Here is a 27,732-nt window from a genome sequence, read left to right as displayed (position 1 = left end):
ATAATTTGGTTACTAAGGGAATAAGTACCCTGACATGTACTGTGGGCTCAGTCGGGGCCCAACATAAACTATCTGCCCCAGAGTCCCTGAGAAGGCTTTTTCCTGTTTTACTGTGTCCCTCAACGTGTAAACAAAGTCTACAAACTAAAGTTTGAATTATTGAGCTACTGTGTGATTCAGCAGTGAACTAAGGCTACGTTCACACTGCAGGCGAAAGCGCATCAAATCCGATTTTTTTGACCCTATGCGACCCATATCCGATCATGACAGTGTGAACGGCACAAATCTGATATTTTCAAATCCGATCTGGGTCACTTTCGTATGTGGTACTGAATCCGATACATATCCGATGTTTTAGAAAACGACTGCTGTTTGAACGGTCAAGTCGCATTAAATCCGTCTTTTACGTCACTGACACAAGACAGACGCCAATTATCAGCGCCCAAGAAGACATCGCGAACGCTTCCTGGCCATCCCGTGTAGATGTTAGTGAAACTGTTGGGAAGACAACGTTGGAGAAACGTGAACATTTTATTTGTACTGTATAATCTGCAGATTCTGACAGAAATCTGCAACTATCCTTTGAAGCACCGCTCCTCTAAAACAGCAATAAGGATAATTATTAGGTTATCTACATTATTATGTAAATAACAAAATAACTTAAAGCAAAAATTGGGAAACGTGAAGTCCGAAGTCTTTATATTAAGGCCATCAGTCAAACAATACTGTTTGCTCTGGGTCTAAACAGAGCGCGTTGTGTGTGACGTCTTCTTTTGCGCATGCGGGCCGCTTTGAGCGTTCACACTAGAGCGCGTTTGCTGGTCGCATTTTATTTGTAGTGTGAACAAGCAAACAAAAAAATTGGATTTGATCAAAAAATCGGAATTGAGCATTAAGACCTGCAGAGTGAACGTAGCCTAAGTAATTCACATCGTGTAAAAAAAACAAGTATCGAATTAAAATTTTAACGAAAACTGCAATGGTATTATCAGAAAAATGTACTTTAAAATATATCTGCAGTATTTAAATAAACCTGTAGGCAGTAACTGCCTTCATACAGCACATTCTTGTTACATTTTAATCAAACTTTGGGGTGAATTCATCTCAACAATGCATCATATTGTATTAATTCATAACACGAATGCCTGTAAAACTTGAATCTGCAGAGCAACTTGTTTCTACAGTTTTTTTTATTTCCCTCTGCAGTACAGGTCAGCTTAATCAGGTTTTAAATCACAAAAGTCATTATTTTAATGTTGTAACTGGCTAAGCTGATGCAAAATTAAAACCCTTCAGTCAGCAAATGTATTTTTTTTAAATCAAATTCCAAGTCCTCGTGTACCTTGTTAGTGTTGTTGAATTGCAGATTCTTGTATATACATATATATGATATTTACATTTTTTTGGTAAACAACTGAAACCTGTTCATTATATTATATATAACTGTAATTGTGAAACAGTGCATTATCTTTTTAAACTGTTTGTTACAAAGTAAGAACAATTGCTGTTATATAAATGCAGTGAAGTCATGAGAGTTAACAGAGTTTGAGGTTAGCATCGTTTGAAGTATTAATTAGTTTGTTAGTTTGGTTTGAATTAGTTTACAAATATAACACTTTTAAATATAACACTTTTAAATATAACACTTTTATGAATGTGTGCCACAGGATCCCGGAGAGAAGCAGTTGTCATTCTTCTGAGCGACCCCCTCAACCCGTCTGTCTCTAAAATGGATATCAGGGACAAAAACAATCATATTTCAGAGACAATGCAGTCAGAAGAAGCGCCTTCCACTCCTGAAGATGCGGCAGTTGGCATTCTGGAGCAAACATCCTACCCTCTGCCTCTCCCTTCTTTCCCCAATGGGACACCTACTCCCCCTCAGCCAGCATCAGATCCTCAGACTGGAGGATTTGTTAGCCACATCCTCCCAGAACCAGCTCCTCCTGTGTATCAGCAGCTGGTTCCACTCATGGGCTCAGCACCAGCTCACCTCTACAGTCAGCCAGGGACAGATAGCCAGGGACAGCTGAGACACCCAGAGGTAGTGACAGGACTCATTAGAGTTTTATTGATAAAGATGTTTAAAAGTGTTGGACTCATCACTCTGCTCTCAGCTTCCTTGTATTTCACCTTTGTATAAATGTGGTGTGAAGCTTTGCTGAACAGTAAACTTAGTCACTGCCAGTGAAACATAATTCCAAGAATAACGCAGGAGAACAAAGTCCAGCTATGTATGAATGTAGTTTTATGCACATCTTCTCCTCCCACTGATCACTTCTTCTACCGAGTGGATAGATCATAGTATTGCAGCTTTTCTCATCATCTGTTGTGTGTTTTGTGTGTTTCAAGTATAATGTGCTCGGGATTCCAGAAAACATGAGGCAGTACCTGCATCCTGCTGGAGAACTGTACGTAAAACACACAAACACACCAGTGTACACAGCTGCTGAACATCTGTATCTTCATAAACTCTGTTATCTCGTATCCATCTCTGCATCTGTGTAGGCACGGTGTTCCAGTCTGGGATTTTGCCACTCCTGGTCCCCCATCGAACACCTCCACTCCAAAGTAAGTTTCTCTGGTGCTTTGTGTCAGTTATCTCCAGATATCAGTCTTTTTTCTGCAGATGTTTGCTTGAATTACTGTAATCAGCTTCCTTTAATGGTGCCTCCTTACATTCAGTTTCACAGCTTTACTCATGTTTTTAAACTAGTTTGCTCACAGCTGTACACAATGCTAACATGTGCTCTGACTCTGTGTTTTATTCCTGTAGAAAAAGGAAATGTGAAGCCCAACAGGATGAGGACCGGCTGTACATAAAGAAGCCACCAAACGCCTTCATGATTTACCTGAAGGAGCAGAGGCCAAAGGTGACGGCGGAACTGAATATAACTGGCAGTGCAGCCGTAAATGCAGTTGTGGCAAAGAGGGTAAGTGTGTAACTCTGCATATATTTATGCATCTGTTAATGCTTTATGCTCATGTTTGTGCATGTGTGCCAGCTGCCCTGTAGTAACAGTGTAGCTGAGTATTTATCTATGCTGACAGTGGGTTCTCATGATTGTCTGTCTTCAGTGGAGGTCTCTCTCAAAAGAACAACAAGCTAAATATTTTGATCAGGCTGAAAGCGAGAGATGCCGTTACGCCACAGAGCATCCAGACTGGTCCACCAAAGAAAACTACGTATGTCCAAAGTGCTAACATGCAGTTCATACATGTGCCCATCACTGCACTGAATTATGAAACAACCAGTGCACAGAGTTTGGATCAACTGATGAAAATTCTCATATTTTTGTTTTTAGGGCAAAAAGAGGAAGAGAACGTGAAATCGCACCTCGAGCACAGGTGAGAGGAGATTTCTGGGAATTACAACGTTTTTTCATGTGAAATGTGATGAAAAGAAGACGGAAATCTTTTAACAAAAGAAGACTTACTGTGTTTTTGTTTGTGTTTGTTTGTGCAGCATCTGAACCTAAACAGGAAGATCAACAGGCCAAGAGGCTTTGTGTGACGCCAGCTCAGACACAACCATCTTCTTCTTATTCAGTTGCGAAGGAGCCTCTTGAGCAGCCACAGAGACAGCCAGCTGTTACCAACCTTCCTGATCAGCAGTCAGCGTGTGTGCAGCTGCAGAACACACAGACAGCAGCTGATGCGCCTGTGTGTCAAGTAAATCCGGTCCTCCCAGCTTCTCATGTGGATTTCAATTCAATTCAATTCAATTCAATTTTATTTATATAGCGCCAAATCACAACAAAAGTCGCCTCAAGGCGCTTCATAGGTACAGAGAAAAACCCAACAATCATATGACCCCCTATGAGCAAGCACTTTGGCGACAGTGGGAAGGAAAAACTCCTTTTTAACAGGAAGAAACCTCCGGCAGAACCAGGCTCAGGGAGGGGCGGGGCCATCTGCTGCGACCGGTTGGGGTGCCTCATCTGCATCACTGGTCTCCTCTGCTGCACCCGTTCAGCTCCAGAAAGAGGCCCCTTTTGTCAGTGACACTGATGAAGCACTGCTGTCAGTGGTGGAACAGCTTGACCCCCTCCTCACTTCTGAGCAGTCTCAGCAGCCCTCCTCTCCACTCACTGGTCCTCAGTTAAATCAGACCAGCCTTGCTTCTCCTGTATATTCTGCTCTATCCACATTATGTGCCTCCCCTGACACATTTTTTAAAAACCAAAAAGAGCCTATTGGTTTCGCTGACATTCAGGATGACATGTGGTCAATCCTCCCTGTCACTCCACAGCCTGATGCACTCTCCTGTTCTAATACTCCTAAATATAGTCCGAACAGCCCTGCTTCTCTGGTGAATTCCTCTCCATCTAAATTGCTGGACTCCTCTGTTACACCCACTGAATGCCAACCAACGCCTCCCTTCTTCAGCGAAACTGAAAAAAATATGATGGCACTACTTAACGACCTCGAACCTGGGCCCTTTGCACAGCCTCTACAGCCCTCCTCTCCTCAAGCTGACTGGTCCTCACCAGAATCAGATCAGTCCTGCACCCCCCAAACCACGGCTACCTTCATACACTCTATTGAAGAAGGTCTTAGCTCACTGCTTAATTAGCTTGACGTTCCACCCTTTTCTGCAGAGCCTCAACAGCCCTGCAGCTCTCATACAAAAAAACCCTTCCTCTACCATTTCAGTCTTTCCTCTGTTTCACAACTGCTTGCCAGAGATCTCTCCACAGGCGTGTGTGTGTGTGTTTGTGTGTATGTGTGCACGTGTGTACTGATAGTCCTTGTTTTGGTGCCTGATCAAAAAGTCAGCTCTTGAGTCTGCTTTTGGGTCAACCTCTCATATGAACCCTCTGGGTTTGTCACATATAAACCCTTTTAAATAGAACAGATAAGGCTGCCATTCCCTGGTGGTATGTGGTCTCACACACTGAGGCAAGGAGAGACCTTTGGTACTTTATGCTAGGGAAATGGCCTCCAAAATCCAATGGCAGGGCTTCTGTTTATGTAAAGCTTTATACCTGGCTGTCAGCAAAGCAGACAAACATCCCGAATCTGTTTAATGAAACTATGTGGCACATCACAGGACACAGAGACTTCACAGGGCTGCTGCATTCCATTTGTAAAAGAGCACTGGAAAGAGAAAACACCCCTACACTTGCCATTCATAGTCACACACACACCCCTTGTAGATTAAGCCCTCGCAGTTTTGATCATTGCCACCATAGTTGAAAGCAAACCTTTAACTGAGCTGCCCTCTCAAGAGGCAAGACAGAGAATGAACACTGCACCATAACAACAGAGAGCGAGGCAGCTTTAACAGGGGATGGGAGCATGTCCTGACCTGCATGTTTATGCAAGAAACCACTGTTGTAACACCGGTGCTGACCAGGACATGCTGGACCAGAACAGGACAAAAGGGCTCGAGAGGTATAAAAGCAGGTAGCAGCTCCAAATACATGATGTACATCTTGCACTGGGGGCCAACCCCTCTCATCGATGTGCAACCACATAGAGTTCCCCAGCCACTTAGTGGCATACATCACAAGACTGATCCTGAAAGCCTCGTTTGTGTCATGTTTTCTTCACGGCTCACGCTTGTTCTCTGTTCACTGGTTTTTGTTTTTTTTTTTGCTCTCTTACAACAAGCTTAATTTTAAAGTGTTATCAAAACGAAAATAGAAACAGACAGGCCTTTTATGTTACTCTGATTTTAAACAACCTAGCTTGTCCTAGGACCATCTGAGTAGGAATACACTGAACAATTCGTATAAAAGTTTATGTGTAATAACACTAAAAATATGTTGTTATCATCAGCTTTTATTAATATTGAGTGATAGTGATTTTAGGTTATATCACTAGTCTTGTTTCAGTAGATGATGAGGTTACATGTTTGACATTAACACTTATGTTTAATCCCACTTGTTATACTGTAATTTGTATTGCACTTATTCAGTTTTTAAAGGTGCATTATCATAACTACAATTTCCAAACTTACAAATCTGTAGTTTAGAATTTCCACTCAGCTACTTTTTGTAAATGTCTTTCCTTTTAATTCTTTCAGTTCTCATTTGCAACCTTGAGATACACAACTTTTATTTATTTTATTTTATTTTTTTGCTTAAGCTCAAACATTTCACATTCTCCAGTTGAACTGAGTAATCACTTATGATCCAAAAGTCACAAACACACTGAGTCTGAGAGCTTTGTCTTAGGTCTATTAAAATTGATCAACCATGAGTGAGCGCTCACCCGGAGTCGTCAGAGTCACTGCTGGCAGATTCCGGACAGTTCTGGAGCTTTTTCATCCAGATGAGCTGGAGCTCCTTGCTTGATGCTGCAAATACATACTGACTGCCATCCTCCAGTCTGAGAGACAGAAAGCACAACACAAGTACAGAAAAATAAGTCTTCCTAAGAATGTTTTGCATAAGAAAATACGGCATATAATGATGTAAAGAAATGCATAATTGAGACCAAAGTATGACATTGGGAGAATTTATTTGAAAGATCAGTGGTGAGCCACAAATTTTCAAAATTATAATATAGTTTCACAGTGCTAAGAAACAAATATCGTATTTTTCGGACCATAAGGCGCACTGTCAATGATCGGGTCTGTTTTTATACATAAGCCGCACCGGATTATAAGGCGCAATAAGTGAAACAAAGCAGTCAGATAAGTCAAACTTTACTCATCTCATTCTTCTTGCTCCCTCCACTTCTGTACCATTGATTCATTAACGTTGAATTCTCTCACAGCTGCTCTATTCCCATGTTGTTGCAGTATATTAATGACTAACCTCATAGTGTGGATGGATTATCTCAGTTCTCCTGACTGAAGTTTGAGGTTTCCGTTTACAGCATCCTGCCATGCAACTGCATTTGTCTCTAACCATCAGGAACCCTCACCTTAACTTTTATCAAGTGGAAAAAAGTTAGCATTCATCCTCCAGCTTCACTGTGTTTATGTTATGCTAACATAGCTGTGTCACTACCGATCATGTAGCACATCATTATATACCAGCTAGTCCAACTTCAGTAACACTACAAAAGTCACTGCTGTTTAGTATTCTGTATTCATTTATGTTGGAAGTGATCCTCGAGGCTCCTGATTACGGTAGCCGCAATGCTTTAACAAGCAACCATCAACTTCATACATATGGCGCACCAGATTATAAGCTGCACTGTCGATTTTTGAGAAAATTAAAGGATTTTAAGTGCGCCTTTAGTCCAAAAAATATAGTAGCCAATTTTAAGTGTAAATATGAAGTTTCAGAATGTCCTATACATCAGACAGTCATACAGCATAGAGAAGCTGTGATTTCTAACTTTAGCAACAACATTAAAGTCAACTTTCCAATGCTCCAATGTTGTGTTGTGCTTGTGTTTACACTGTCCATGAAGCGTGCAGCTCTTACATTAGTCTGAAAGTGTTCTCCTTCCTTCTGTAGTAGCGATTCTCCCTGCAAACTGCTCCAACTACGTTGATAGGAGGCCACCTAGATGTCCTCTGTGAAAGCACAACAGAGTTAAACAGTGTAACCTCACTGAGATTATTAGTGAACGTGCAGAGGCAGATGGAGAACACTGCATTAGACACGACCTACGCTCAACTGCGAGTAATTATTCTGTGTCTGAAGAACACAAAAACAGCAGCCTTGGCAGCAAGTTCCTTTGAATTTTGGAATATTTTGAGTTTGACTCCAACAGACATTTCATTTCATTGCATAAACATAATTGTTTGAAAGCAACTTGAAGTTAAGGAAGTTGAAGTAATTTAATATATGAAAATGTTTCCAATAAAGATGATCATGCTAAAAACACTTTGAAAGAAAAAATAAAAATCTCCAGATTTGGATAAAAGTCAAAAACCCTTGTTCAAGTTACCAAAATATTTTGAAAACCTTTAAAGTTAGCTTCTGCATTGAATATGGTGGCGTCTATTCAGAGCATGAAGAGATTTTCAAATCCTAAATGAGGACTGAATTAGAAAAAAAGAGAATCATGACTGCCATCTCTATTAATCTCTATTAATGGAAGCCCTTATTTGCTTCATTGTTGAATATGTTAGAAAAAGAAATGTGTGAATTTATTATTTATTTATTATTTTTAATGTTTTCTTTAAACAAATAAATGCTGTTTTTTGTTGAGTTTCTTTTTCCCGTCATTTCTCAGGATACACTCACATATTCATCTTACGTGTGAAAGATCCTCAGTTTGATTTTGGGAGAAGATACAAACCCAGTCTCAGGGGAGCCTAGGTAAATGGGATCGCTGTGTCAAGGACACATGATACCATCATCTGCTATGGTGCTAAACGCACTCGGGACAGGACTTAATTGTTTTTACCCAAACTGCTGTCATGTCATGTAGGCAGTGATGCAGTGGCTTTTTAATGTTCTCTACCTGTGCAGCAGCTGCTGTGTCTTTAAACAGGCTGAGAGTCTCTCCCTGCAGAACAGCAAAGACCTCCTCCCAGTGCTCCAGACCCTGCAACAAAAGAGGAGCCTCAGCCAATGCTTCAACAGTGGGCACAACAAACAGGCTGCCATAACCCAAAAAGGTTCTCGGGAATAAAAGGAAATAAAAGGAGCACCACTGGTGTCTCTCAAACCACCGGTGCTAATGGAAGGGTAGAGTGGCAAAAAGAAAACTGGCATAAATCATCCAGGTACTCAAAGTAGGTTTCAAAAAGTAATAAAAGACCTTCATTTTACTGGCTAATGGCATTAAAAATACACCAATGTGTATCAGCTTCTGCCGTCTTCAGGGTGTGGATGTATGAGGAAAATAACAGAGCAATTCACTCTGCTTATCTCCTCTCACTTTAAGTGTGCAACACTATAATGTTACATTATTTTCTTTAGCCTTTAGAAACAATCCTGAGTACAGCATCTTCCTCCTTTAAGCAGCTACTCAGTACAGCAACAAAATCACAACTGGATACCTTATAAAGAGCATGATTTCATACTGTGTCAGCAACCACGGTTTTCATCTTATTACAAGACATAAAAATTGGAAAATCCAACTGGGAAGCCGAATAGCTCCTTTTCCATCAGGTTTGATAGAGATGTGGAAATAAAATTAAAAACATATCAAACAAAGAAGCACGTTGAGTTCATGCCCAATATGAACTTTCGTTTTTAGATATCTTTATAAACTACCATTCTCTATCATATCATCAGTTACAGATGTGTAACATGTCTCTCACCTTGTTTCCTCCTTGTTTCAGCTTAATCTCCAACACGCCCTCCATTCTGATTGGCTCCCCAGGTGTGACCTGGCAGTAAGTATAACAGGTGTGAGAACATGTGGTTGATGATGATTATTAATTTAATGAATAAGACAGTTTATACCTCAGGTTCGGGTTGCCCCTCTGCTAGATCTAAAGACTTTTGTTGAGGTCTAGGAGAGGGGGGAATAAGGTCAACCATGAGTTAACTTACTTTTTAATGTTTTTTGTATAATTATGTGTGTGCAATTTCTTTAGCGCAGCATACTGATCCCATGGATGATTAATATATCTTTTCTTGCCATGAGCTGAAACCACTGCAGTAACATTTTTTTTTTTTTAAGTTGAGGAATCAGCCAGTCGATGTCAAAGCAGCAGGAAACGGGCCATGCTCACGTCTTATCCTCCTTTGTGATTGGTGCAGCCATCGGGGCGTTGGGTGGTGTAATGTGATCAGCAGCAGGTGGAGCAGGAGAGCCAGGCACATCGGGTTGCGTAGATGTTGGTGATTTAGGGCGAATACATCTTTCTTTCACAGGTGGAGGTGGTGGCGGTTCAGTGGGGGCAACAAGTCGTCTGATTGCTGAAGGTGAGTTTGGTGGAGTGGTGGGTTTCTCTGGATGGTTCGGAGAATCAGAGCGGCGGCCAAACGCCTGCTCTGAAAAGGAAATTCTGGGCTTTGGAGCCACAGGTGGTTTGGACCTAGGCCGAGTCTCTTTCAGTGAATGGGACTGAGGAGGCGGTTGTGAAGAGGAATCCGCTGATTCTCCAAGGGGAGTGTTAGAATTTAGGTGTGAATTTTTGATTTGCCTTCTCCCGGCGTTAACTGTCGGGCTGGGACTGGACTCATCAGACTCATCAGAACTGTCAGCCGATTCTACTTTTTTAATAATCTTTGAATCTGATCCAGGTCCCAGTGGTGGGCTGAGAAGAGGGCTAGGAGAACTAGAGACAGCTTCTGCTTTCTTCTCCAGCACGGATGGTCTGATTGTTCTGTCTGTCTGCCTGCCACTGCTGGCCCCATGAACGTCTCTAGAGGAGATCCGTGGGGTCTTTAGTTCTGATGGTTTACTTCTCAGGGAGGAAACTCTAGCTGGAGGCTGTCTGTACTGGAGGTCCTTCTCCTCATTTCCATGAAGACCCAGTCTGTTTTCCCTCTGCAATAAAAAAGAAAGTGTTTTTAACAGGGTTCATGCACTACAAAAATCTAAATCAATGGTTTTAAGACATTTTTAAGATCTCAGTACCTAATAAAGACAGAGAAAATCAGTGTTTGGGGAAAAAAGCCTTTGATTTAGTCTATGAACCTCTATTCTTTCCTGTTGTTAATGTTACCTGTGTTTTCTTTTTCTGAAGTGCAATGAAACGGTCACTCTGGGCCTGGATCATGGCCTCCAAGTCCTCCTGCCTCTTAAGGAGCTCCATAACATCAGACACAGAATCCTGGAGGAACCACAGAAAATGTTCTGGTTAAGAGACGTTTTAATGCCACAAGTTCTGAGTGACATCTTGGGGACTCCATCCTCTGAAATCTTCCTTAAAAAATAATTTCAGTTTATTTCAAACAGGTGTATTGAGTCTATTATTATAACAGGTATAACATGGCCTTCCTTCAGGGGTAAAATAAAAACGCATCCATATTGAACGACGGACAACAAGGAGCAAATCATTTTATGTTAGATATCTTTTTTCCTCCTACCTCTGCATTTATCTGCATTACTAACACACTCCAGGCAAAAATATACCCTGATACAGGGCAACAGTTTCCCTGAATCGCTACAAAAGAGTTGAAAAGTGAAAAGTGTGCTTGACCCATAGAGACATCTGTCCATTTCACTTTTCTGTCCAATTCTCAGCATTCGCATACCCCGTATTCCTCAGCCATCAGAGTGCTTTCATAGGAGCTCAGCCAGCGCTCAGCCTGCTCCAGCTCTCTCTGCAGAAGGACAATCTCCAGATCCTCCTGATACAGCAGCCTGGTTTCCTCCCAAACCTTCTCCACCCGCATCTCCAGCTCCTCTAGCTCACAGATACGCTGCTCCACCTGAGAGGAGGAATATACAGTGGGATATCAGCCATTCGGAGTCATTTCTATTGTTGTTGATGTTTGATGTGCCAAACTACCTTCTCAGACATGAAGTTTCCGTCCTCAATCAGACGACTTCCTTTCTGTTTGACGGCCTGTGATTTGATTAGTTGTCTGTCAATCTGGACGCGATACTCATCATGCTTTTTAATGAGCTGTTCCAGGTCGCTTCCCTCACCACTCTGAGGCTCCCCTCTCACCAGAGACAGCATCTCCTTCAGCCACACCCTGGAACACAAGACAATGTGCAATCTTTAAAATACTGCTTCTTTGAAAGAGAAAGCTGGTAATCTGCTGGTAGGAACAAAGAGGTTGTTATTTTCATTTGTGCTTATATCTGGCAGAGTAGCTTTCTGGCACCTGCACACTCTTCTGTGCACATACATGGAAAGTGGAGTTGGGCACATGACCCCAGAACAGAGCGGGTGACAACAACTGACAACTGATATGAAACTGATGTCGTCAAACATCAAATGAAAGGAAGACCTGGGGTGTAAAGCCCCTTGCAGATAAAAATTCTAAAGCAGTTTAATCCAATGTCAATGAGATTTACCAACTGGACTCCACAGTGTAGTGATTTACACATTTGGCTAACACATGAAAGGTCCCTGGTTTGAGACCAGGCTGAAACACAAATACTTTGGGGGTTTGTATAGAAAAATACAGCTAATCTTAATAATCACTTAATACTATTTGTAGTGTTTTTGAATTTTGGGTAGTGTGTGAATACATTTTTTTTTCATTGACAGAACCTACATGAGTTCAGTCCACTGGGAAAGGTATTTCTGCACATCTTCTGCCTGGCCCAGTCTGGCCCGTCGTAGGGAGGCCTTGTCCTGGATACTGGTCCAGCAGGCCTCTAGGTCATCCAGCCGCTGAGTCACAGAGGACCTGGCCTGAGGCTGGGATTTGCTCAGTGTGCAACCTACTTCTCTACTCCTGGTTACTTCCTCAGAGATTCGAACCAGGTCCCTCTGATGGAAAAGACAGACAACGAGGCAGGAACATTCATTCAGCTGTCATGCATCCACCACTTAGCTTTGATGCAGTGTTTGGTGGACATTTCCTACCTCCAATGCTTCATGTTGACTCATCAGAGTCTGGATGGAATGCAGGTCGTGGCCCAGGTCCTCTGAGTCCAGTACTGCTTCCTTCTCAGCCATCCAGCCCTTCAGTTCTTCCACATCGTGGTTAAACTGATGAATCTCCCTTGCTGCCTGCAGATTCTGAAGGACACAGGACAGACCATCATTCTCACAACCTCTAACCCAGATCAACTTGTCCAAAGGTAGCTTGATCTATCAGATCTACAGGGAGTGCAGAATTATTAGGCAAGTTGTATTTTTGAGGAATAATTTTATTATTGAACAACAACCATGTTCTCAATGAACCCAAAAAACTCATTAATATCAAAGCTGAATGTTTTTGGAAGTAGTTTTTAGTTTGTTTTTAGTTTTAGCTATTTTAGGGGGATATCTGTGTGTGCAGGTGACTATTACTGTGCATAATTATTAGGCAACTTAACAAAAAACAAATATATACCCATTTCAATTATTTATTTTTACCAGTGAAACCAATATAACATCTCCACATTCACAAATATACATTTCTGACATTCAAAAACAAAACAAAAACAAATCAGCAACCAATATAGCCACCTTTCTTTGCAAGGACACTCAAAAGCCTGCCATCCATGGATTCTGTCAGTGTTTCGATCTGTTCACCATCAACATTGCGTGCAGCAGCAACCACAGCCTCCCAGACACTGTTCAGAGAGGTGTACTGTTTTCCCTCCTTGTAAATCTCACATTTGATGATGGACCACAGGTTCTCAATGGGGTCCAGATCAGGTGAACAAGGAGGCCATGTCATTAGTTTTTCTTCTTTTATACCCTTTCTTGCCAGCCACGCTGTGGAGTACTTGGACGCGTGTGATGGAGCATTGTCCTGCATGAAAATCATGTTTTTCTTGAAGGATGCAGACTTCTTCCTGTACCACTGCTTGAAGAAGGTGTCTTCCAGAAACTGGCAGTAGGACTGGGAGTTGAGCTTGACTCCATCCTCAACCCGAAAAGGCCCCACAAGCTCATCTTTGATGATACCAGCCCAAACCAGTACTCCACCTCCACCTTGCTGGCGTCTGAGTCGGACTGGAGCTCTCTGCCCTTTACCAATCCAGCCACGGGCCCATCCATCTGGCCCATCAAGACTCACTCTCATTTCATCAGTCCATAAAACCTTAGAAAAACCAGTCTTGAGATATTTCTTGGCCCAGTCTTGACGTTTCAGCTTGTGTGTCTTGTTCAGTGGTGGTCGTCTTTCAGCCTTTCTTACCTTGGCCATGTCTCTGAGTATTGCACACCTTGTGCTTTTGGGCACTCCAGTGATGTTGCAGCTCTGAAATATGGCCAAACTGGTGGCAAGTGGCATCTTGGCAGCTGCACGCTTGACTTTTCTCAGTTCATGGGCAGTTATTTTGCGCCTTGGTTTTTCCACACGCTTCTTGCGACCCTGTTGACTATTTTGAATGAAACGCTTGATTGTTCGATGATCACGCTTCAGAAGCTTTGCAATTTTGAGACTGCTGCATCCCTCTGCAAGATATCTCACTATTTTTGGCTTTTCTGAGCCCGTCAAGTCCTTCTTTTGACCCATTTTGCCAAAGGAAAGGACGTTGCCTAATAATTATGCACACCTGATATAGGGTGTTGATGTCATTAGACCACACCCCTTCTCATTACAGCGATGCACATCACCTAATATGCTTAATTGGTAGTAGGCTTTCGAGCATATACAGCTTGGAGTAGGACAACATGCATGAAGAGGATGAAGTGGACAAAATACTCATTTGCCTAATAATTCTGCACTCCCTGTATACCTGTTCTCTGGTCCTTATGCTACTGTTGAGCTCATCCCACAGCCTGCTGAGTGCATCATCCCTCCTGCGGGCCTGATCGTCTTGTTGCAGCCCTCGGCCAAGCTGCTGTACTGAGGTCAGTCGGCTGCGACCCAAACCGGAAACTTCTGAAACCAGAACCTCCAGCTTCTTCTGAAGGACCTATAGATGGAGAGAAGGGACAAAAAGCTAAGAAATGAATAAAGAGGGAGATATTAGCAGTTTGAGACCTAAGAGTTTCAGAAGATATACACCCTGGTAGAACATTGGTTTAATATTTACTACAAACTGACCATTTTCTCTATTTGTGTGCCAGTAAAGTCTCTTCCTTTTTAAGATTTTTTCAAGCCAAAAACTGATATGCTACAATAAATAAATATGAAACTAAACCCAAACAAATGCTATCAATATAACTTGGAGCCTCTGTTTTCACAAGTTTGAACAAACTTCCTGCTACCCTGAATTGGATAATAATAATAATAATGGATTGCATTTATATAGTGCTTTTCTAGGCACCCATGGCGCTTTACAATTCCACTATTCATTCATTCTCACATTCACACACTGGTGCAGGCAAACCATGGTCGCCCAAGATAAGAAGATGGACAGATTTTTTAAAGTCCCGTCACTGATTCTACAGTTAGAAAAACTAGTTCAACAGGTGCTGTTATAGCTCATCTGGGTTTGAATCTACCACAGACCTTTCTCTGTGTCACATTATCCCTCTCCCAAATCACTCCCTGCTTACCTGTCTACTCTCTATACTCCTTAAAGCCCAAAAATACATAAAAAAAAAGAAATCACGAAAAAAGAAAACAAAAATTCAAATACAAAAAAATCCAATAATGGTTTTCCCATTAGTGGCTTCCCCCCCAAAAAAGCCCTGCATAAAACAATATTTATCACTGATTGAAGAAAACAGGAACAACCCCAGGTTTCCGGACTGTAGCCAGAGTGACAGAGAGTTCTGTTGAGCCGAGTACTCATTTAACGTTAACTAGCAATGACTTTATGAATTTCTACACAAATAAAAATTGGAGACATCATACAGATGCCCCACAATCCAACTCTTGGCATTTCAGCCACCTCCATTTTACTCAGCAGAGTATCAGGGCTTTAACACCTTGTGCCCCTCGGGGACCTTGGGGACATATTTGGAAAAAACAGCTGTAGTCAGAGAAATCAGATGAGCTGTTTATTTCCTGACAACCTGAGCATTACTGGAGCTTAGCTTCAGCTGGGCGCAGTCCAGGAGAGGGCTGCATGTTCATCCAGAATCACCTGATGTTTTGCTAGAATTGCCTGGGTAAGAGAGGTCAACTAAGGCAGATCAAGTCTTGTTCGGTGGGCTCACAAAACTCTTTCCAAACACAAGTTTTTGGTTCAGCTCCTGCCAGAGCCATAATCCGCTTGGCCTGTCAATATCTATCAGCCACAGTCCCACAAGCTAATAAAGCTGAATAGGTCCATTGTCAGACACGGCTTATGCAGCCTCACTACACGTCTGGGGAGCCAGGTCTGTCCATTCCAGTGTCCTCAGTGGTCACTAGATGGTGAGCACCTAACAGCTCTGCTACTGTCTCTGGACCGTTTCCCCGACCTGAAGGTGCAGGAAAGCAATGCTCTTGTGCACTGGTGAACCAACATACAGGCAACAAGCCAGAGTGATAAAAGTATACCCACCCCTGCCCGCTACCTCTCACTAAGGGAAACTAGAGTCCAGGCTTATTCCTGGACACTGGTTCCTAAACCCAAGCTGTGAATTGAGGCAAGCCTGACTATATCTATGGCACACTAGCACAGGCTAGTTATTTATTTAACACCAGTTCACAACGACAGTCACCAACAACAGTCATTTTAAGTTGATCCCCTAAGAGCATCACTTGGCAAGAGTGGGAATGACAAACTCCTTTTTCACAGGAAGAGACTTCCAGCAGAAAAAGGCCAACCAGCTGCCATGACTGGTTAGTAGGTGAAGGGAAAGAGAAAAGCTAATGACATGCAGTAGTGGTGTATAAACACATGACTAGTGAAAATAAATGAGTACAGAACAAATTCTCAGTGTATGATGGGAAGTCACCCGGCAGACTGAGCTTATAACAGGATAACTGAGGGCTGGTTTAGGATCAACTGATCCAGCCCTGACTATAAGCATCATCAAAAAGAAAGTTGGAAATCTAATCTTACAACCCAAACTGGGAGCTAGTTTCACAGGAGCAGCAATTGATAGCTGATGGCTCAACCATTCTACTTTTTAAAAACTATGAAGCACAAGAAACCCATGATTATTTTTCTACATGACTCACTTCCACATTCTCCAGATCTTGTCCACAGTCGGTGGACTCTACCATTGTTCTCTTGGAGGTCAGCCATGTTTGGAGTTCTTTAGCCTCTCTCTCATACACATAGAGACGGAGCTGATCTTCCAGAGCGGCACGACGGGATGCAGAAAGTCTGAGGAGCATCTCAAAACATTCAACGACAGCTGGGAGAGACTCACTGACCAGGTGGCTGAGAAACAGAAACATTCTTTTCTTTTTAGTTTCAAAATGTAAAAAAAAAAACAAGCAGAATGATGATACTGCATCGTACTACACACCGCTTTACCTCTTGGGGTGTCTAAGGTGTTGCAACGATGCACCGTTCTCCTGCAGCTTCTCCACTGTCCTCCTCTGGTTGTCCAGTTCTACAGCCACAGAGTCCAATTTCCTCAGCATAGCTTCCGTCACCTCCTCACTCCTCCCGCAGTCTCGAGACTCTAAACCCACCTGCTGCTCCTCTAACCACAGTTGGAGCTCTGAAACCTTCAAACACACAAAAATAGGCACATAACAGGTAAAGTTTTTTGTTTCATAATTTCTTTTTTTTTCTTTTACAGTTTTTTTTTGTTATGATTATATAAATAACATAAAATAATGTCATTTGTCTTAAACCAGTCCAACTGTCCAAAAAAGGCTTGTTAGATTAGTTGTTGATTCTAAATTGACCGTGAGAGTACATGGTGTTCTGTCTCTTCCTGTGATAGACTAGTGACCTGCTCAGAGGGTAATTTGTACATTTGTATGACTTACATCTTTTATATACAGTCAGCTACAATGGTGCTAGTAATGAGCGGTTATACATAGGACTGGGTATTGTCACAGATTTCTAAAATGGATTTGATTTTCATCCACAAGGTTCTGATTCAATTCAATTTTGACTCAGACAGTCAGAAATATATTATTAAATGTATTTCTGTCAAAATACATTTCTATTTAAATATCAATTCAGGATTTAACCGGTCACGGCTGATGACCGCGACCCCTCCCTGAGCCTAGTTCTGCCGGAGGTTTCTTCCTGTTAAAAGGGAGTTATGTTTGCTCATAGGGGGTCATATGATTGTTGGGTTTTTGTTTGTATGTATAATTATAGGGTCTACCTTGCAATATAAAGCGCCTTGAGGTGAAGGCGCCACTTTTATTTTTTGAACAAGAGCAGCATAGCATGTTGATGGAGTCACAGTTGATAACATTGCGGCATGGTCTGAGGATGTGAGTGATTACAGTCTGTGGTTTATGATACTTGAAACAAAACTTATTTTTCAGATATTTTTATAATATATCTAAAAAGGGGGACCTTTATACGTTAAATCTCAGTTTTATGTCATGTGTCTGTTACCTCTGTGAGGAAGGCATGTATGCTGACTGCCTCCTGCAGTAGTTTCACTTTCTTCTCACCCTCTACCATCAGCTTCTCATGCAGACTCTTTAAGTCCTCCAGACGCTCCCGGATATCGTGAGATGCAAAGTGTCGGCCCCTGACCTGAGAGGGTCAAGAACACATAAGGTTCCCGGATCATTTCTTAAACATTCCAGCTATAACGATGCCAAAATCAAAGAGATCCTTACCAGACTACGCCCCGCCTCCTGAACTGCTTGGACCAATGGCATGCGTCCAGAGATCTCCTGCATCAAGGTCTTTAAAAAATGATTTGCAAATTATTTATTTCAATAAACACAACAAAAGTAACCCAAAACCTGGAACAATTAGAACCATAGATGCTATTTAATAACCTATGACCAGACCACTAAACAATTAATCAAAGATGTCCTTAACTATAAAAACAATTGCAATTTGGAGCTACAAATAAAGTCCAGGAGGTTATAAATGTCCTATTAAAATTATGATGTCTGTAATAATGTGAATATTAATTCATTTAGATATGTTTTCTTCCTTCCTCACTGACAGTAAACTCTGCAAGTGGTCACCTGGTGCTTGTGGAGCAGCTGCTGGCTACTGCTGAGGGAGCTGCCCAAGTCTTTGGCAGTGATGGAGGGCAGTCTGTCATTCAGCCAGGCCGTTTCCTCCTCCACATTTCTGTAGAACTGGAACAGGACTTGCCAGGCCTCCAAGTTCTCCTTACGTCTCTGCAGGGGCTGCGCTAGACTGTTGTACCTGTCAGAGTAAAGACCAACACCGGTGAAATACATTTCAAACATTTTTTTCCTGATTTAGTGATATTTTAATTTTTATAATAGTTGTTATACCCTTGGAAGAGCATCAACCTCTTCCAAGGTTATAAAGAGACATGAAGAAGTCGGCTATATTATGTATACAACCAGATTTCTTCATAGTGCAAATGATCTACTGTTTACAAACCTGTTGATGGTGTGTGCCACTCTGGTCTGAATCTCCTCAGCCAGGAAGTTACCCTGAGAGTGGAAGCTCTTTGCTGTGTCCACCAGACCCTGATATATAAAATATATACATTTACATATACTTCATATATGCAGTGGATTAACAAAGCAAGCCGACATTTGTCACACTTTAGTGAATCTACAATGCTCTTTTTCCATGATGGTGGCAGGCAACTCTAGTGTGGCATGCCAGTTTGGAAACCACAGAAGTATAAGTAAGGTTATTTTTCCCTTTACACTTTAAACTGAGTTAAGCATATAGTCATTAACATGAATAATGTGTCTCCACTAACATTTAGCTGATGTTAACAATATGGTGGGGTTTTTTAAAATAAATTTCACATTAATGTTTGTTATGAAGTAGGGTGGGCTATTGTCATGAGTGTGCTGTGTGGCAGGCAGGAGCTGAACCCAAATGCAGGACTAAAACACAAAGGTGATGAACTAAAAGAGGCAGCTTTATTTTGCTGTAAACACTGAGACACGGGATATAAGTAAACATAACTTAAAACTGGAAACAAAGAACTATGAAGCTAGAAAACTAGGAACAGAGAAACTAGGAATCGGAGCTGACTAGAACCACTAGGAGAAACGAGGACCATGGGAGAGACACGCAGCAATGTGGAATGACGCGACAACAGGCAGAGGACAACAGGGGACTAAATACACAAGGGATGGGAAACATAGCTGGAAGCTAACTGGCATAATGGGACAGGGAGGAAGCAAAAATGAATATACTAGACACAGGACACGGGAAACCCACAGACAGAAACTCAAGACACAGCAATTGGGGAGACAGGAATAAACACAGAGACAAGACTGACTGACAGGAGAACATTAGACTCAGAGGCAGGGAAAACTATGACCACTAAGAACCTTTTCGTCTGTTTTTTCTTTTAAATGCCTTGGTATTTCTTTGTGAAGCACTTTGTGATCTTTGTCCTGAAAGGTGGTATATAAATAAAATTTTACTTGCTTACTTACTAAGAGCTAGAAACTAAACAGAAACTAAATGATCGAATGAGAACTCAGAATTACAAGAAAACCGAACATGAAACAATCAGAGAATCTAGCCTAACTTAGAATATCATTTTAACCCGATTCACACAATCCATAACATAAACCCTGGGACAAAGACCCAGGACCATGACGGCTATAATATCATTATAGAAGTAATCTAGTATGTAGCTTAGATATAATTAGTAATGAAAAAAAAAATCAAACTAAAAACTCAAAATTATGAGGATTTAAAACAACTAAACATTATGTCCACCCTCGCGCTCGCACCTGGATTCGGTCTTGGTGTCCATCCATCTCCTCTTCCACCCCCTGCAGTTCCTTCAGCAGTCTGTTCACGGAGGGTAGGTCACTGCCACAGTCCTCATTGGCCAGCTCCCTCTCCACTGACGCCACGAACTGCTCCATGTCATCCAATGAACGCTGGAACTGCAATGCCTAAACACACAAAGGGCATTCAGAGAACTTTATGTGCCTCCCTACAATTCCAGGGCAATGAGCAAGTCCCCATGAAAGAAATCTTTAATGTTTTCTATGAAGATTTAGTTAAGGATTAAAGTTGAGTAGGTTTAAGTTGAAATTAAGTTATAGTTTTAAGGGCAACATTAAACATGACTGTGCAAGTACTTGGTAGGCCTCCTGCAGTCTAGTTTTCTTCTCCTTGCAGTTGTGGATCAGAGTATCCCAGCTGTCAGTCAGCTCTCTGAGTCGAGGTTGAACCTTTCCTTCAGCAGACAGAGACTCAGACAGCAGCTTCTCTCCTTCCTGGAAAGCACCCAATAGGCAACATTTTATATTCCCAATGGTGTAAACAAACAATAAAGTCTGAAATGTTAGCAAAATCTAAGAGAAGGTCTAAATAGGACAAAAATTCTGATGGAATAATCTTTTTGACACTTCTCGGGAATAAACCGTTAACTGTCCAGCCCAAGACATCTTGCAGCTAGAGCTGTAATCAGGGAAATACACAGACACTTAAGGAAATCCACCTTAGTGAGGGTTTCCACCCTGTAGCGGTTGCCGAGGACCTCTGCTTCAAAGCTCTGATGTTTTAACAGCTTTGCCTGAAGGTTGTTTGGTTCCCTCCAGTTTTCATCCAGTGCTATGGCGTTACGCTCATTCAGCCACACACATACCTGGAAAACACAAATTTGCTATAGACCCCTGAAGAACAATACAGATTAGGCTTCAGCAGAGTTCAGAAAGTTACCTGGTAGCTGCTGGACAAGAACTGCTGCAGCTGGAGTGATTGATCCAGAGCTTTGTAACGAGATCTGCTCTGCCGCTGCAACTGACTCCGCCTGCGCAAACACGGCAGGTGAGCAAGCAGGAGTCAAAACATTATTTCCAGCTACTTGCTTTAATTGGAAAGTGTGTGGCTGAGATGTCTGATGACTACCTGGTGGTCAGTGCTTTGCTCTTTGCTCTGATGTTGTTGGCATCATAGTGCTTTTGTTGGATCATCTCCTGGGCCAGCTTCTCTACCTGGTCCAGCTGGTCTCCCTGAGCCTCCAGGGCTTCCTCAAACTGAATCTGCTTCCTCTGCAGTGTTTCTACCTCTGTCACTGAGCTCTGCAAAAATAATAGGTTGCTTTCACAGCATAAGAGTACTTTCCTATATATGTATGATTCTGAAGCAAATCATCCGTACCCCGAGGTCCTGATTGGACAGGAAGGCTTCACTGTTGTTGAGCCAGCTCTCACATTGTTCTACAGAGGTCAGGAAGATCTGAAGGATACAGAGAAGAGCTCAGCATAAGCTAATCTGACTGCTAAAGCTGTGTCTCATAGTTGTCTTATGTCTAACTACAAGAAGGCACAAAATCCACCTTGCTAAGGTAGCTGAAACTTTTCAGTTATGTAAAGTAGCTCAATCATATGTGTCAATTATGGTAAATGGACTGATTCTTATATAGCACTTTTCTACTCTCCCAGAGTACTCAAAGCACTCTATACAACATGCCACATTCACCCAATCACACAAGCACTGTCTTCTAAGGTTCTTAGTGCTTCCTAACTACCATTCATAGCAAATGTAGCATCGGGGAGAGCAATCTGGGGTTAGTATCTTGCCCAAGGATACTTGGCATGCAGACTGGAGGAGGATCAGTAGATGACCTGCCCTACCTCCTGAGCTGCAGTCACAGAAGAGCCATACCACCCTGAGAACGCCCGATCTTGTCTGATCTCGTCAATTATATTAAGGATTATTCAGTGTAATGCTAAGAGGACCAGGTTAACTTACAATACATGAAATATATTTATTTTAATTAAATCTGACATTTATTCAGCAAATTAATTTTGCAAATATACTTATAAATATGAATGAGACTATATTAATTAATTATTCACATCAAAAAGTCATATTAAATTATTTTGGGGGCCACTGCTGTGTCACCTGTAGTGTACGGGCCTGCTCCAAGGTTATGTTACGGTTCAACCAGGCTCGGTCCAGTCCAGCTTTAGCTTCCTCTAGCTGGTTCAAAGCCTTTTGGATCTCTGACTTAGAGCTGTGACCAGACCGGATGAGACCCAGACCAAAGTCCCTGACAGAATCGATGCGTTCAGCACGAGCGTCAATCTCCGTCTAAAAACAGCAAAGTTTAAAATTGGCATTTACTTCATTAAGGTAGTAAAGTTTAAGTAAGCCACAGTGCTCACCCTCCAGTCCTGATGCTCCACAATGAGCCGGTCAGCCTCTGTTCTGGTCTTGGGAAGTCCCTTTTCTGCCATCTCACTGCTCTGTTTGAGACTCCACTCCAGCAGGAGGCGCTGGTTAGCCTTGAAAAGCTGCAACTGGTGAGCCTCCTGCAGCTTTTCTTTTCTGAAAAAGACCATTTCTTCTTGAGTTTTTCCTGAGGGAGTTCTTCTGATTACTATGCGTATTTTTGTTTTTTACTAATGTAAAACACTGTTGGGCCTCTAAAGGTCCAGTGGTTAACATGTTGCATGCTTGGTGAGAGGGAAAAAAAGCCTTTAGCAGGTGTGTGGGCTTGTAGAAAGTTTGAGGGATACCTCGATGGCCTAGCTAGTTTAGACAGACCGAGCTTCAGCTAGTCCAGTACCTCTCATTACATACCACAGCTGGAACAGTGTGCAACTACAGTCCCAACATGTTCCCATGATTTTAGACATGAGAATCCAGTATAGGAGTATGCTAAAGTGAAAACGCTTATCACAACCTGTCACCTTGCCCTCTGGTTAACACTCAGTGCGATGTGGCATGCTGTGTGGCTAGTGTTGGACGGGATTCCTGCACCCACCAGCAAAATGGATGAAACGATAAAACAACAGCTGCCTACACAGAGCTGCACCGAAAGACAAGCACAGGTAAAGACCGTGCTCTACCTGTGTGCTATGAATTGAAAAGTCAACCAAAAGAACCTCTCATATCTAAACTAACTAAACTAAACTCAATATCCAAGCTTCTCCCAGAACAACCCTGGAAAAAGTTGCTATGGATCAATGTGAGGGTAAGCACCAACACAACCTGATAATCACAGATTGCTACTCCATGATTTTGGAAATACCACACTTTCCATCAACAACAATCACACAGATAATTCAAAAGCTGCTCGGTAGCCTAGATAAAGTGGTAACAATCCTGTGAGGAATTCAAGGAATTTGCCAGACTGCTTGATTTTAGACAAGGTATAGAGATGGCAAAGAAAACATTGGCAAACTTCATTGGTGCCTACATAGTTATTTCACTGTTAATTGCTAGATGCTCTGACCTTTGAAAACTTTCAGCAATTAAAATAATTGAAATCACTGTTGCTTCTAATAGTAGATTAAAGTTACCTGTGTTTGAGTTCCTTGTCCAAAGTTTTCAGAGTCTTCTGGACTTCTTTCTGTTTGGTCTTCAGCTTGTCGCTCATCACTGACTGAGCACTCACATCACCCAACAAGCCTTCTTCCAGAGACTGATGAGACAGAAGTAAGTCAGTCATTTTAGTCATAGAGGTGGTAATTTGGCAAATGAGCTGGACTTATAAAACTGCATTTGGTTTTTTGATGACAGTGTGTTTTAACAAGATTAGATTCATCTGATTTTTGTTTCCATCTGTCAATGTTTGCTTTTTTGTCTTGTTTTTAATCTATTTAACATCTACTTGTGACCATCTTTATGAACAGGTACCAAGCTTACATGCAAGCTTTCCAGTTACAATTCCTAAAGTCAAGAATGAACGTGTCAGTTGCAGCCTTGGGTGCCTCACCTTTGCTCTATCTTGGATAACTCCAGCCTCTCTCTCTATTTCCTCGTGGCGTCTAATCAGGTTTTCTACACTGTCCACATCGCAGCCACAATCCTGATCTTGCAGCAGCAGCATCTAAAGAGAGCGAGGAGGAACCTCTTCAAAATACAAACCAAGTTCCAAAAAAGTTGCAATGCTGGGTCAAATGTAAATAAAACAGAATGCAATGACTGGCAAATCTCATAAGCCCATATTTTATTCACAATAAAAAATAGAAAAGATGTTAAGATTCTGACTGGGAGTGACGAAGGATGGACAGGATTAAAGGTGAGTACATCAGCTCAGGTCCAGCATTTCAACACAGTTAGAACATTGCAATGTTTACCACTGTGCAGCATCCTGACTTCTTTTAACTACAGTCCATCTGGCAGCTGAGGAGACCATTTGCTGGAGTTTTAGATGAATGTTGTTTTCATGTTCCTTTGTGAATACTGTATGAGTTTGTGAGATTTCCAAATCACTGCATTCTGTTTTCGCTGACATTTTTCACAGTGTAATAATTTTGTGTTTTAGAAGTGCAGCATCAAGGTTAAAAAAAACAGTTGCCTGACCTTTTCATTAGCTCTGTCTCTGACCTCCTCCAGTTCTCTGATGAGACTGTGGACCACCAGAGCTTCTTCGAGCTGGTTCTTGTAATTATTCAGATCAACGTGAAATTTGCTCCACCTGGAGGAGATGAACCACTTTGATGCATTATTTAGAAAGCCACAGAAAGTAGTTTGTGCGCTGGTCAACACTGTTGCCTCACAGCAAGAAAGTTCTGGGTTGAAATCCACCAGTCAGCTGGGGCCTTCTGTGAATGTTCTCCCTATAATTGCATGGGTACCCATGTAGGCACTTGTGTTAGCCTGTGACTGCGACAGACTTGTGACCTGTCCAGGATATGCCCTGCCTCTTGTCCTATGACAGCTGGAATTAGCTCCAGCCCCACTGTGACCCTGATCTGGATGAGTGGGAAAAAAAACACATGACTGGAAGCAAGTGGAAGATCTTCAGACACGTTACCTTTCATTGAGCTGCTGCCTCCTCTTTGTTACAGTCACCAGTTCCTCAGCACTCTGTCTTTTTTCTAGTTTGGCTGCCAGTTTGTTGATGGCTTTGATATGAGCATCATCCACTGTCACGTCCTACAGATTACAGATTTGGCTGTCACTTTTCAGACATATTAAAACAGTGTGGCTTGTGGTCAGTTCGATCTATTCCTTCTATGATATCAGTAATGTTAGTCATGTTAAGCTCTTCGTATCCTGTTTGAGGAGAACACTAGAGAGCAAAGCATTTAAAAGCAGTGTTCTTCACCTTCTCCCTGTTTGTGTCCGACTTCACTATTGCCATCAAAAGGTTGAGTCATCAAACACTGAGCTCTGTGTATTGTGTAACTATCATTGCAGCCTAGCATAGCTGTAGTTTCTCGCAGCTCACGTTGGCACAACATAAGTTTACTTACCTTATCTTCACTTCCCCTGAACTCACTGAGCTTCTTCAGCAGCTGGACTCCATGTTCATAGTCCTTTCCAACATCTCCAACATTAATCATAACCTCCTGAAACACAGAGTCACAGAGGACAGACGTAAAGTAACAAATGTCCCCATGTTAACAGCAATGCACTTCCGTCCATTTATCTGTGCTCTACCTTTTGTCTGATCCAGGCCTCCACCTCCTCCACCTTCTGGAGGTACTCCAGGAAGGCTCTGTTATCTTCCAGAGCTTTGCCACGGATGGCCACAGCCTTCTTCAGCTCTTCCCAGTGAAGCTCGAGTGTGGCTGCACTCTTCTTCACCTCTTTGGAACTCAGGTGAAGAGATACAAGTTCTTCCCCAGCCTAGAAGCAAAGAACAAAGCAGGCTGCATGTAGATGTTTGACACAAAGGCACAAAGCTGAAGACGCAATCTAACCAACACTGACAGGTTCACTAAATCATGTCTGTAAGTGGTAATTCTGAAAGGTAAATTTAAAAAAAGATCCATATTAACATTTCATCTTATCATCTCACCTCTTTGTGTCCAATCACATCAAACAATCCTAAACCTAAAGTTAAGTGGCATTACTGCTATACATGTTTTCCACTTTTTTCCACTTGGAGTCAGATTTACTATTAGCTACATGGCAATATTAATTGTGTGTCTTTACTCAGCAATGTGCACACACAGAACTCTGCATCATGACCAGCTCTCGTGTTGTTGTTTTTCTGTTTTGTTTTGGTTTTTGGGGGTTTTTTTTGGTTTTTTTGGGGTTTTTTTGGGGGGGGGGCGTTAGCTTTTTTTGTATTCTCTTTATGTGCTGCATTACATATCCACCTGTCTTTGTACATATGTGGCCATGTGTGTTTTTTTCCTTTCACTTTAATAAATAGCTCAGCCTTGCAACCTCCAGTCTGGGTTCATATGGTGGATTTTTTTGGCAATAAAGCAGCGGTTATTTCATGGCATGCGAACAACCTGTGTTCACAAAGCTATTCTTTTGGTAGATTACTTACACCTTCAGCAGGTCTGTTCATGTTAGTTATTACTGAAATGAAATCTGCTCATATGTTTGCACGTTTTTAGTAGATCACTACCAGATCTTTTCACTCCCGCTGAATCTTTTCTGTTATTGTGGTTTCATATTAATTTGCCCTACTGCTGGCCCTCGAGCTGTTCTTACCAAAAGTACATTACTGATGATCTCATGGTGAGCCAGGATTTCAGCCTCAAACACCTGATGTTTCTGCAGGAGTTTCATCTTGGTTTGCAGGTTGCTGAGGTCAGCTTTACTGTCCTCTGCCATCTTCTGCATCCGCTCAGACACCCACTCCTCTGCCTGACGCACAGAAACAGAAGTAGATGGACGGTTAAACAGTGTTATAAACAGAGAATTGAACTGGAAATCAAACCCATCTGAGTTTTTTCATTTGTCAGTTATCATCAATCACACCTTATTTTTTAACACTGTAAAAACCTTAAAGATATTTGGGGATCCAGCTACCAAACATTGCCCAGTGTTCTGACTGGTTAGCAAGTTACCTCTGCGACATCTCGGTTGAAAATGCACAGATGCCTGGAAAGCTCCAGCTCTTCCCCACGTTTGGCAGAAAGCTCTTTAATTTTCTCTCGTCTCTGGAGGAGAGCTTTAAGTCTGGTTTTGACTTGTCCGCTCTTCTTTTTGCTCAGCTGTTTCCTCAGACGTTCAGCCAACTCCTTCAGAGATGACAGCTGGAACAGAGAGAGGGAAGTGTAGATTTAAATGAGCAGGGGCTCAACCAAGGTAGAAAGTGGTAATTACTATAAAATGTAGAGTATTATCATTCACTCTACCTCAGCATGTCACTAAATGGTTTAGTTTTTCCAATTGACTTTAAAGAAGCTGTGCATTTTGTTTTAACTGTAGGTAGGGCTGCCACGATTAGTCGACTAGTCACGATTACGTCGACTATCAAAATCGTCGACGACTGATTTAATAGTCGACGTGTCGTTTGAAGCTTTGTAAGATCCCAAAAGACGCAGGAATAAGTAGTAGGATTTAAGAGTGTAATAACGGACTGAAACAGAAGATGGCAGCACTGCATGTACAAGGATGCCAGCTGCCGTTAAACCCCGAAGAAGAAGAAGTAGCTCTGTCCCA

General features: G+C 42.0%; 1 protein-coding gene across 1 annotated transcript in view; it reads right to left on the bottom strand.

Annotated features, from left to right (window-relative positions):
- The window catches only part of sptbn5 (spectrin, beta, non-erythrocytic 5), a 71,368-nt gene that overhangs the window by 10,803 nt on the left and 32,833 nt on the right, over positions 1 to 27,732 (bottom strand). The window contains exons 46-79 of the mRNA XM_084915023.1: positions 27,135 to 27,323; positions 26,776 to 26,931; positions 25,765 to 25,953; positions 25,578 to 25,673; positions 25,136 to 25,257; positions 24,682 to 24,796; positions 24,092 to 24,205; positions 23,676 to 23,797; positions 22,536 to 22,698; positions 22,273 to 22,461; positions 21,526 to 21,603; positions 21,274 to 21,446; positions 21,085 to 21,175; positions 20,864 to 21,010; positions 20,502 to 20,639; positions 20,145 to 20,312; positions 18,820 to 18,908; positions 18,429 to 18,615; positions 18,069 to 18,137; positions 17,839 to 17,982; positions 16,789 to 16,985; positions 16,488 to 16,692; positions 14,164 to 14,343; positions 12,356 to 12,511; positions 12,042 to 12,259; positions 11,324 to 11,513; positions 11,067 to 11,243; positions 10,535 to 10,642; positions 9,596 to 10,356; positions 9,324 to 9,372; positions 9,179 to 9,247; positions 8,374 to 8,457; positions 7,386 to 7,477; positions 6,220 to 6,336 (exon numbers count right to left, since the gene is read on the bottom strand). Coding sequence (XP_084771149.1) covers positions 6,220 to 6,336; positions 7,386 to 7,477; positions 8,374 to 8,457; positions 9,179 to 9,247; positions 9,324 to 9,372; positions 9,596 to 10,356; positions 10,535 to 10,642; positions 11,067 to 11,243; positions 11,324 to 11,513; positions 12,042 to 12,259; positions 12,356 to 12,511; positions 14,164 to 14,343; positions 16,488 to 16,692; positions 16,789 to 16,985; positions 17,839 to 17,982; positions 18,069 to 18,137; positions 18,429 to 18,615; positions 18,820 to 18,908; positions 20,145 to 20,312; positions 20,502 to 20,639; positions 20,864 to 21,010; positions 21,085 to 21,175; positions 21,274 to 21,446; positions 21,526 to 21,603; positions 22,273 to 22,461; positions 22,536 to 22,698; positions 23,676 to 23,797; positions 24,092 to 24,205; positions 24,682 to 24,796; positions 25,136 to 25,257; positions 25,578 to 25,673; positions 25,765 to 25,953; positions 26,776 to 26,931; positions 27,135 to 27,323 — 5,342 coding nt within the window. The remainder of the gene's footprint in view (positions 1 to 6,219; positions 6,337 to 7,385; positions 7,478 to 8,373; positions 8,458 to 9,178; positions 9,248 to 9,323; positions 9,373 to 9,595; positions 10,357 to 10,534; positions 10,643 to 11,066; positions 11,244 to 11,323; positions 11,514 to 12,041; positions 12,260 to 12,355; positions 12,512 to 14,163; positions 14,344 to 16,487; positions 16,693 to 16,788; positions 16,986 to 17,838; positions 17,983 to 18,068; positions 18,138 to 18,428; positions 18,616 to 18,819; positions 18,909 to 20,144; positions 20,313 to 20,501; positions 20,640 to 20,863; positions 21,011 to 21,084; positions 21,176 to 21,273; positions 21,447 to 21,525; positions 21,604 to 22,272; positions 22,462 to 22,535; positions 22,699 to 23,675; positions 23,798 to 24,091; positions 24,206 to 24,681; positions 24,797 to 25,135; positions 25,258 to 25,577; positions 25,674 to 25,764; positions 25,954 to 26,775; positions 26,932 to 27,134; positions 27,324 to 27,732) is intronic.

This window comes from Perissodus microlepis, chromosome 19 (assembly GCF_051167445.1).
Source record: "Perissodus microlepis isolate ML-2025 ecotype Zambia chromosome 19, ASM5116744v1, whole genome shotgun sequence".
Lineage (NCBI taxonomy): Eukaryota > Metazoa > Chordata > Actinopteri > Cichliformes > Cichlidae > Perissodus > Perissodus microlepis.
This window is presented reverse-complemented; position numbering and strand designations above follow the sequence as displayed.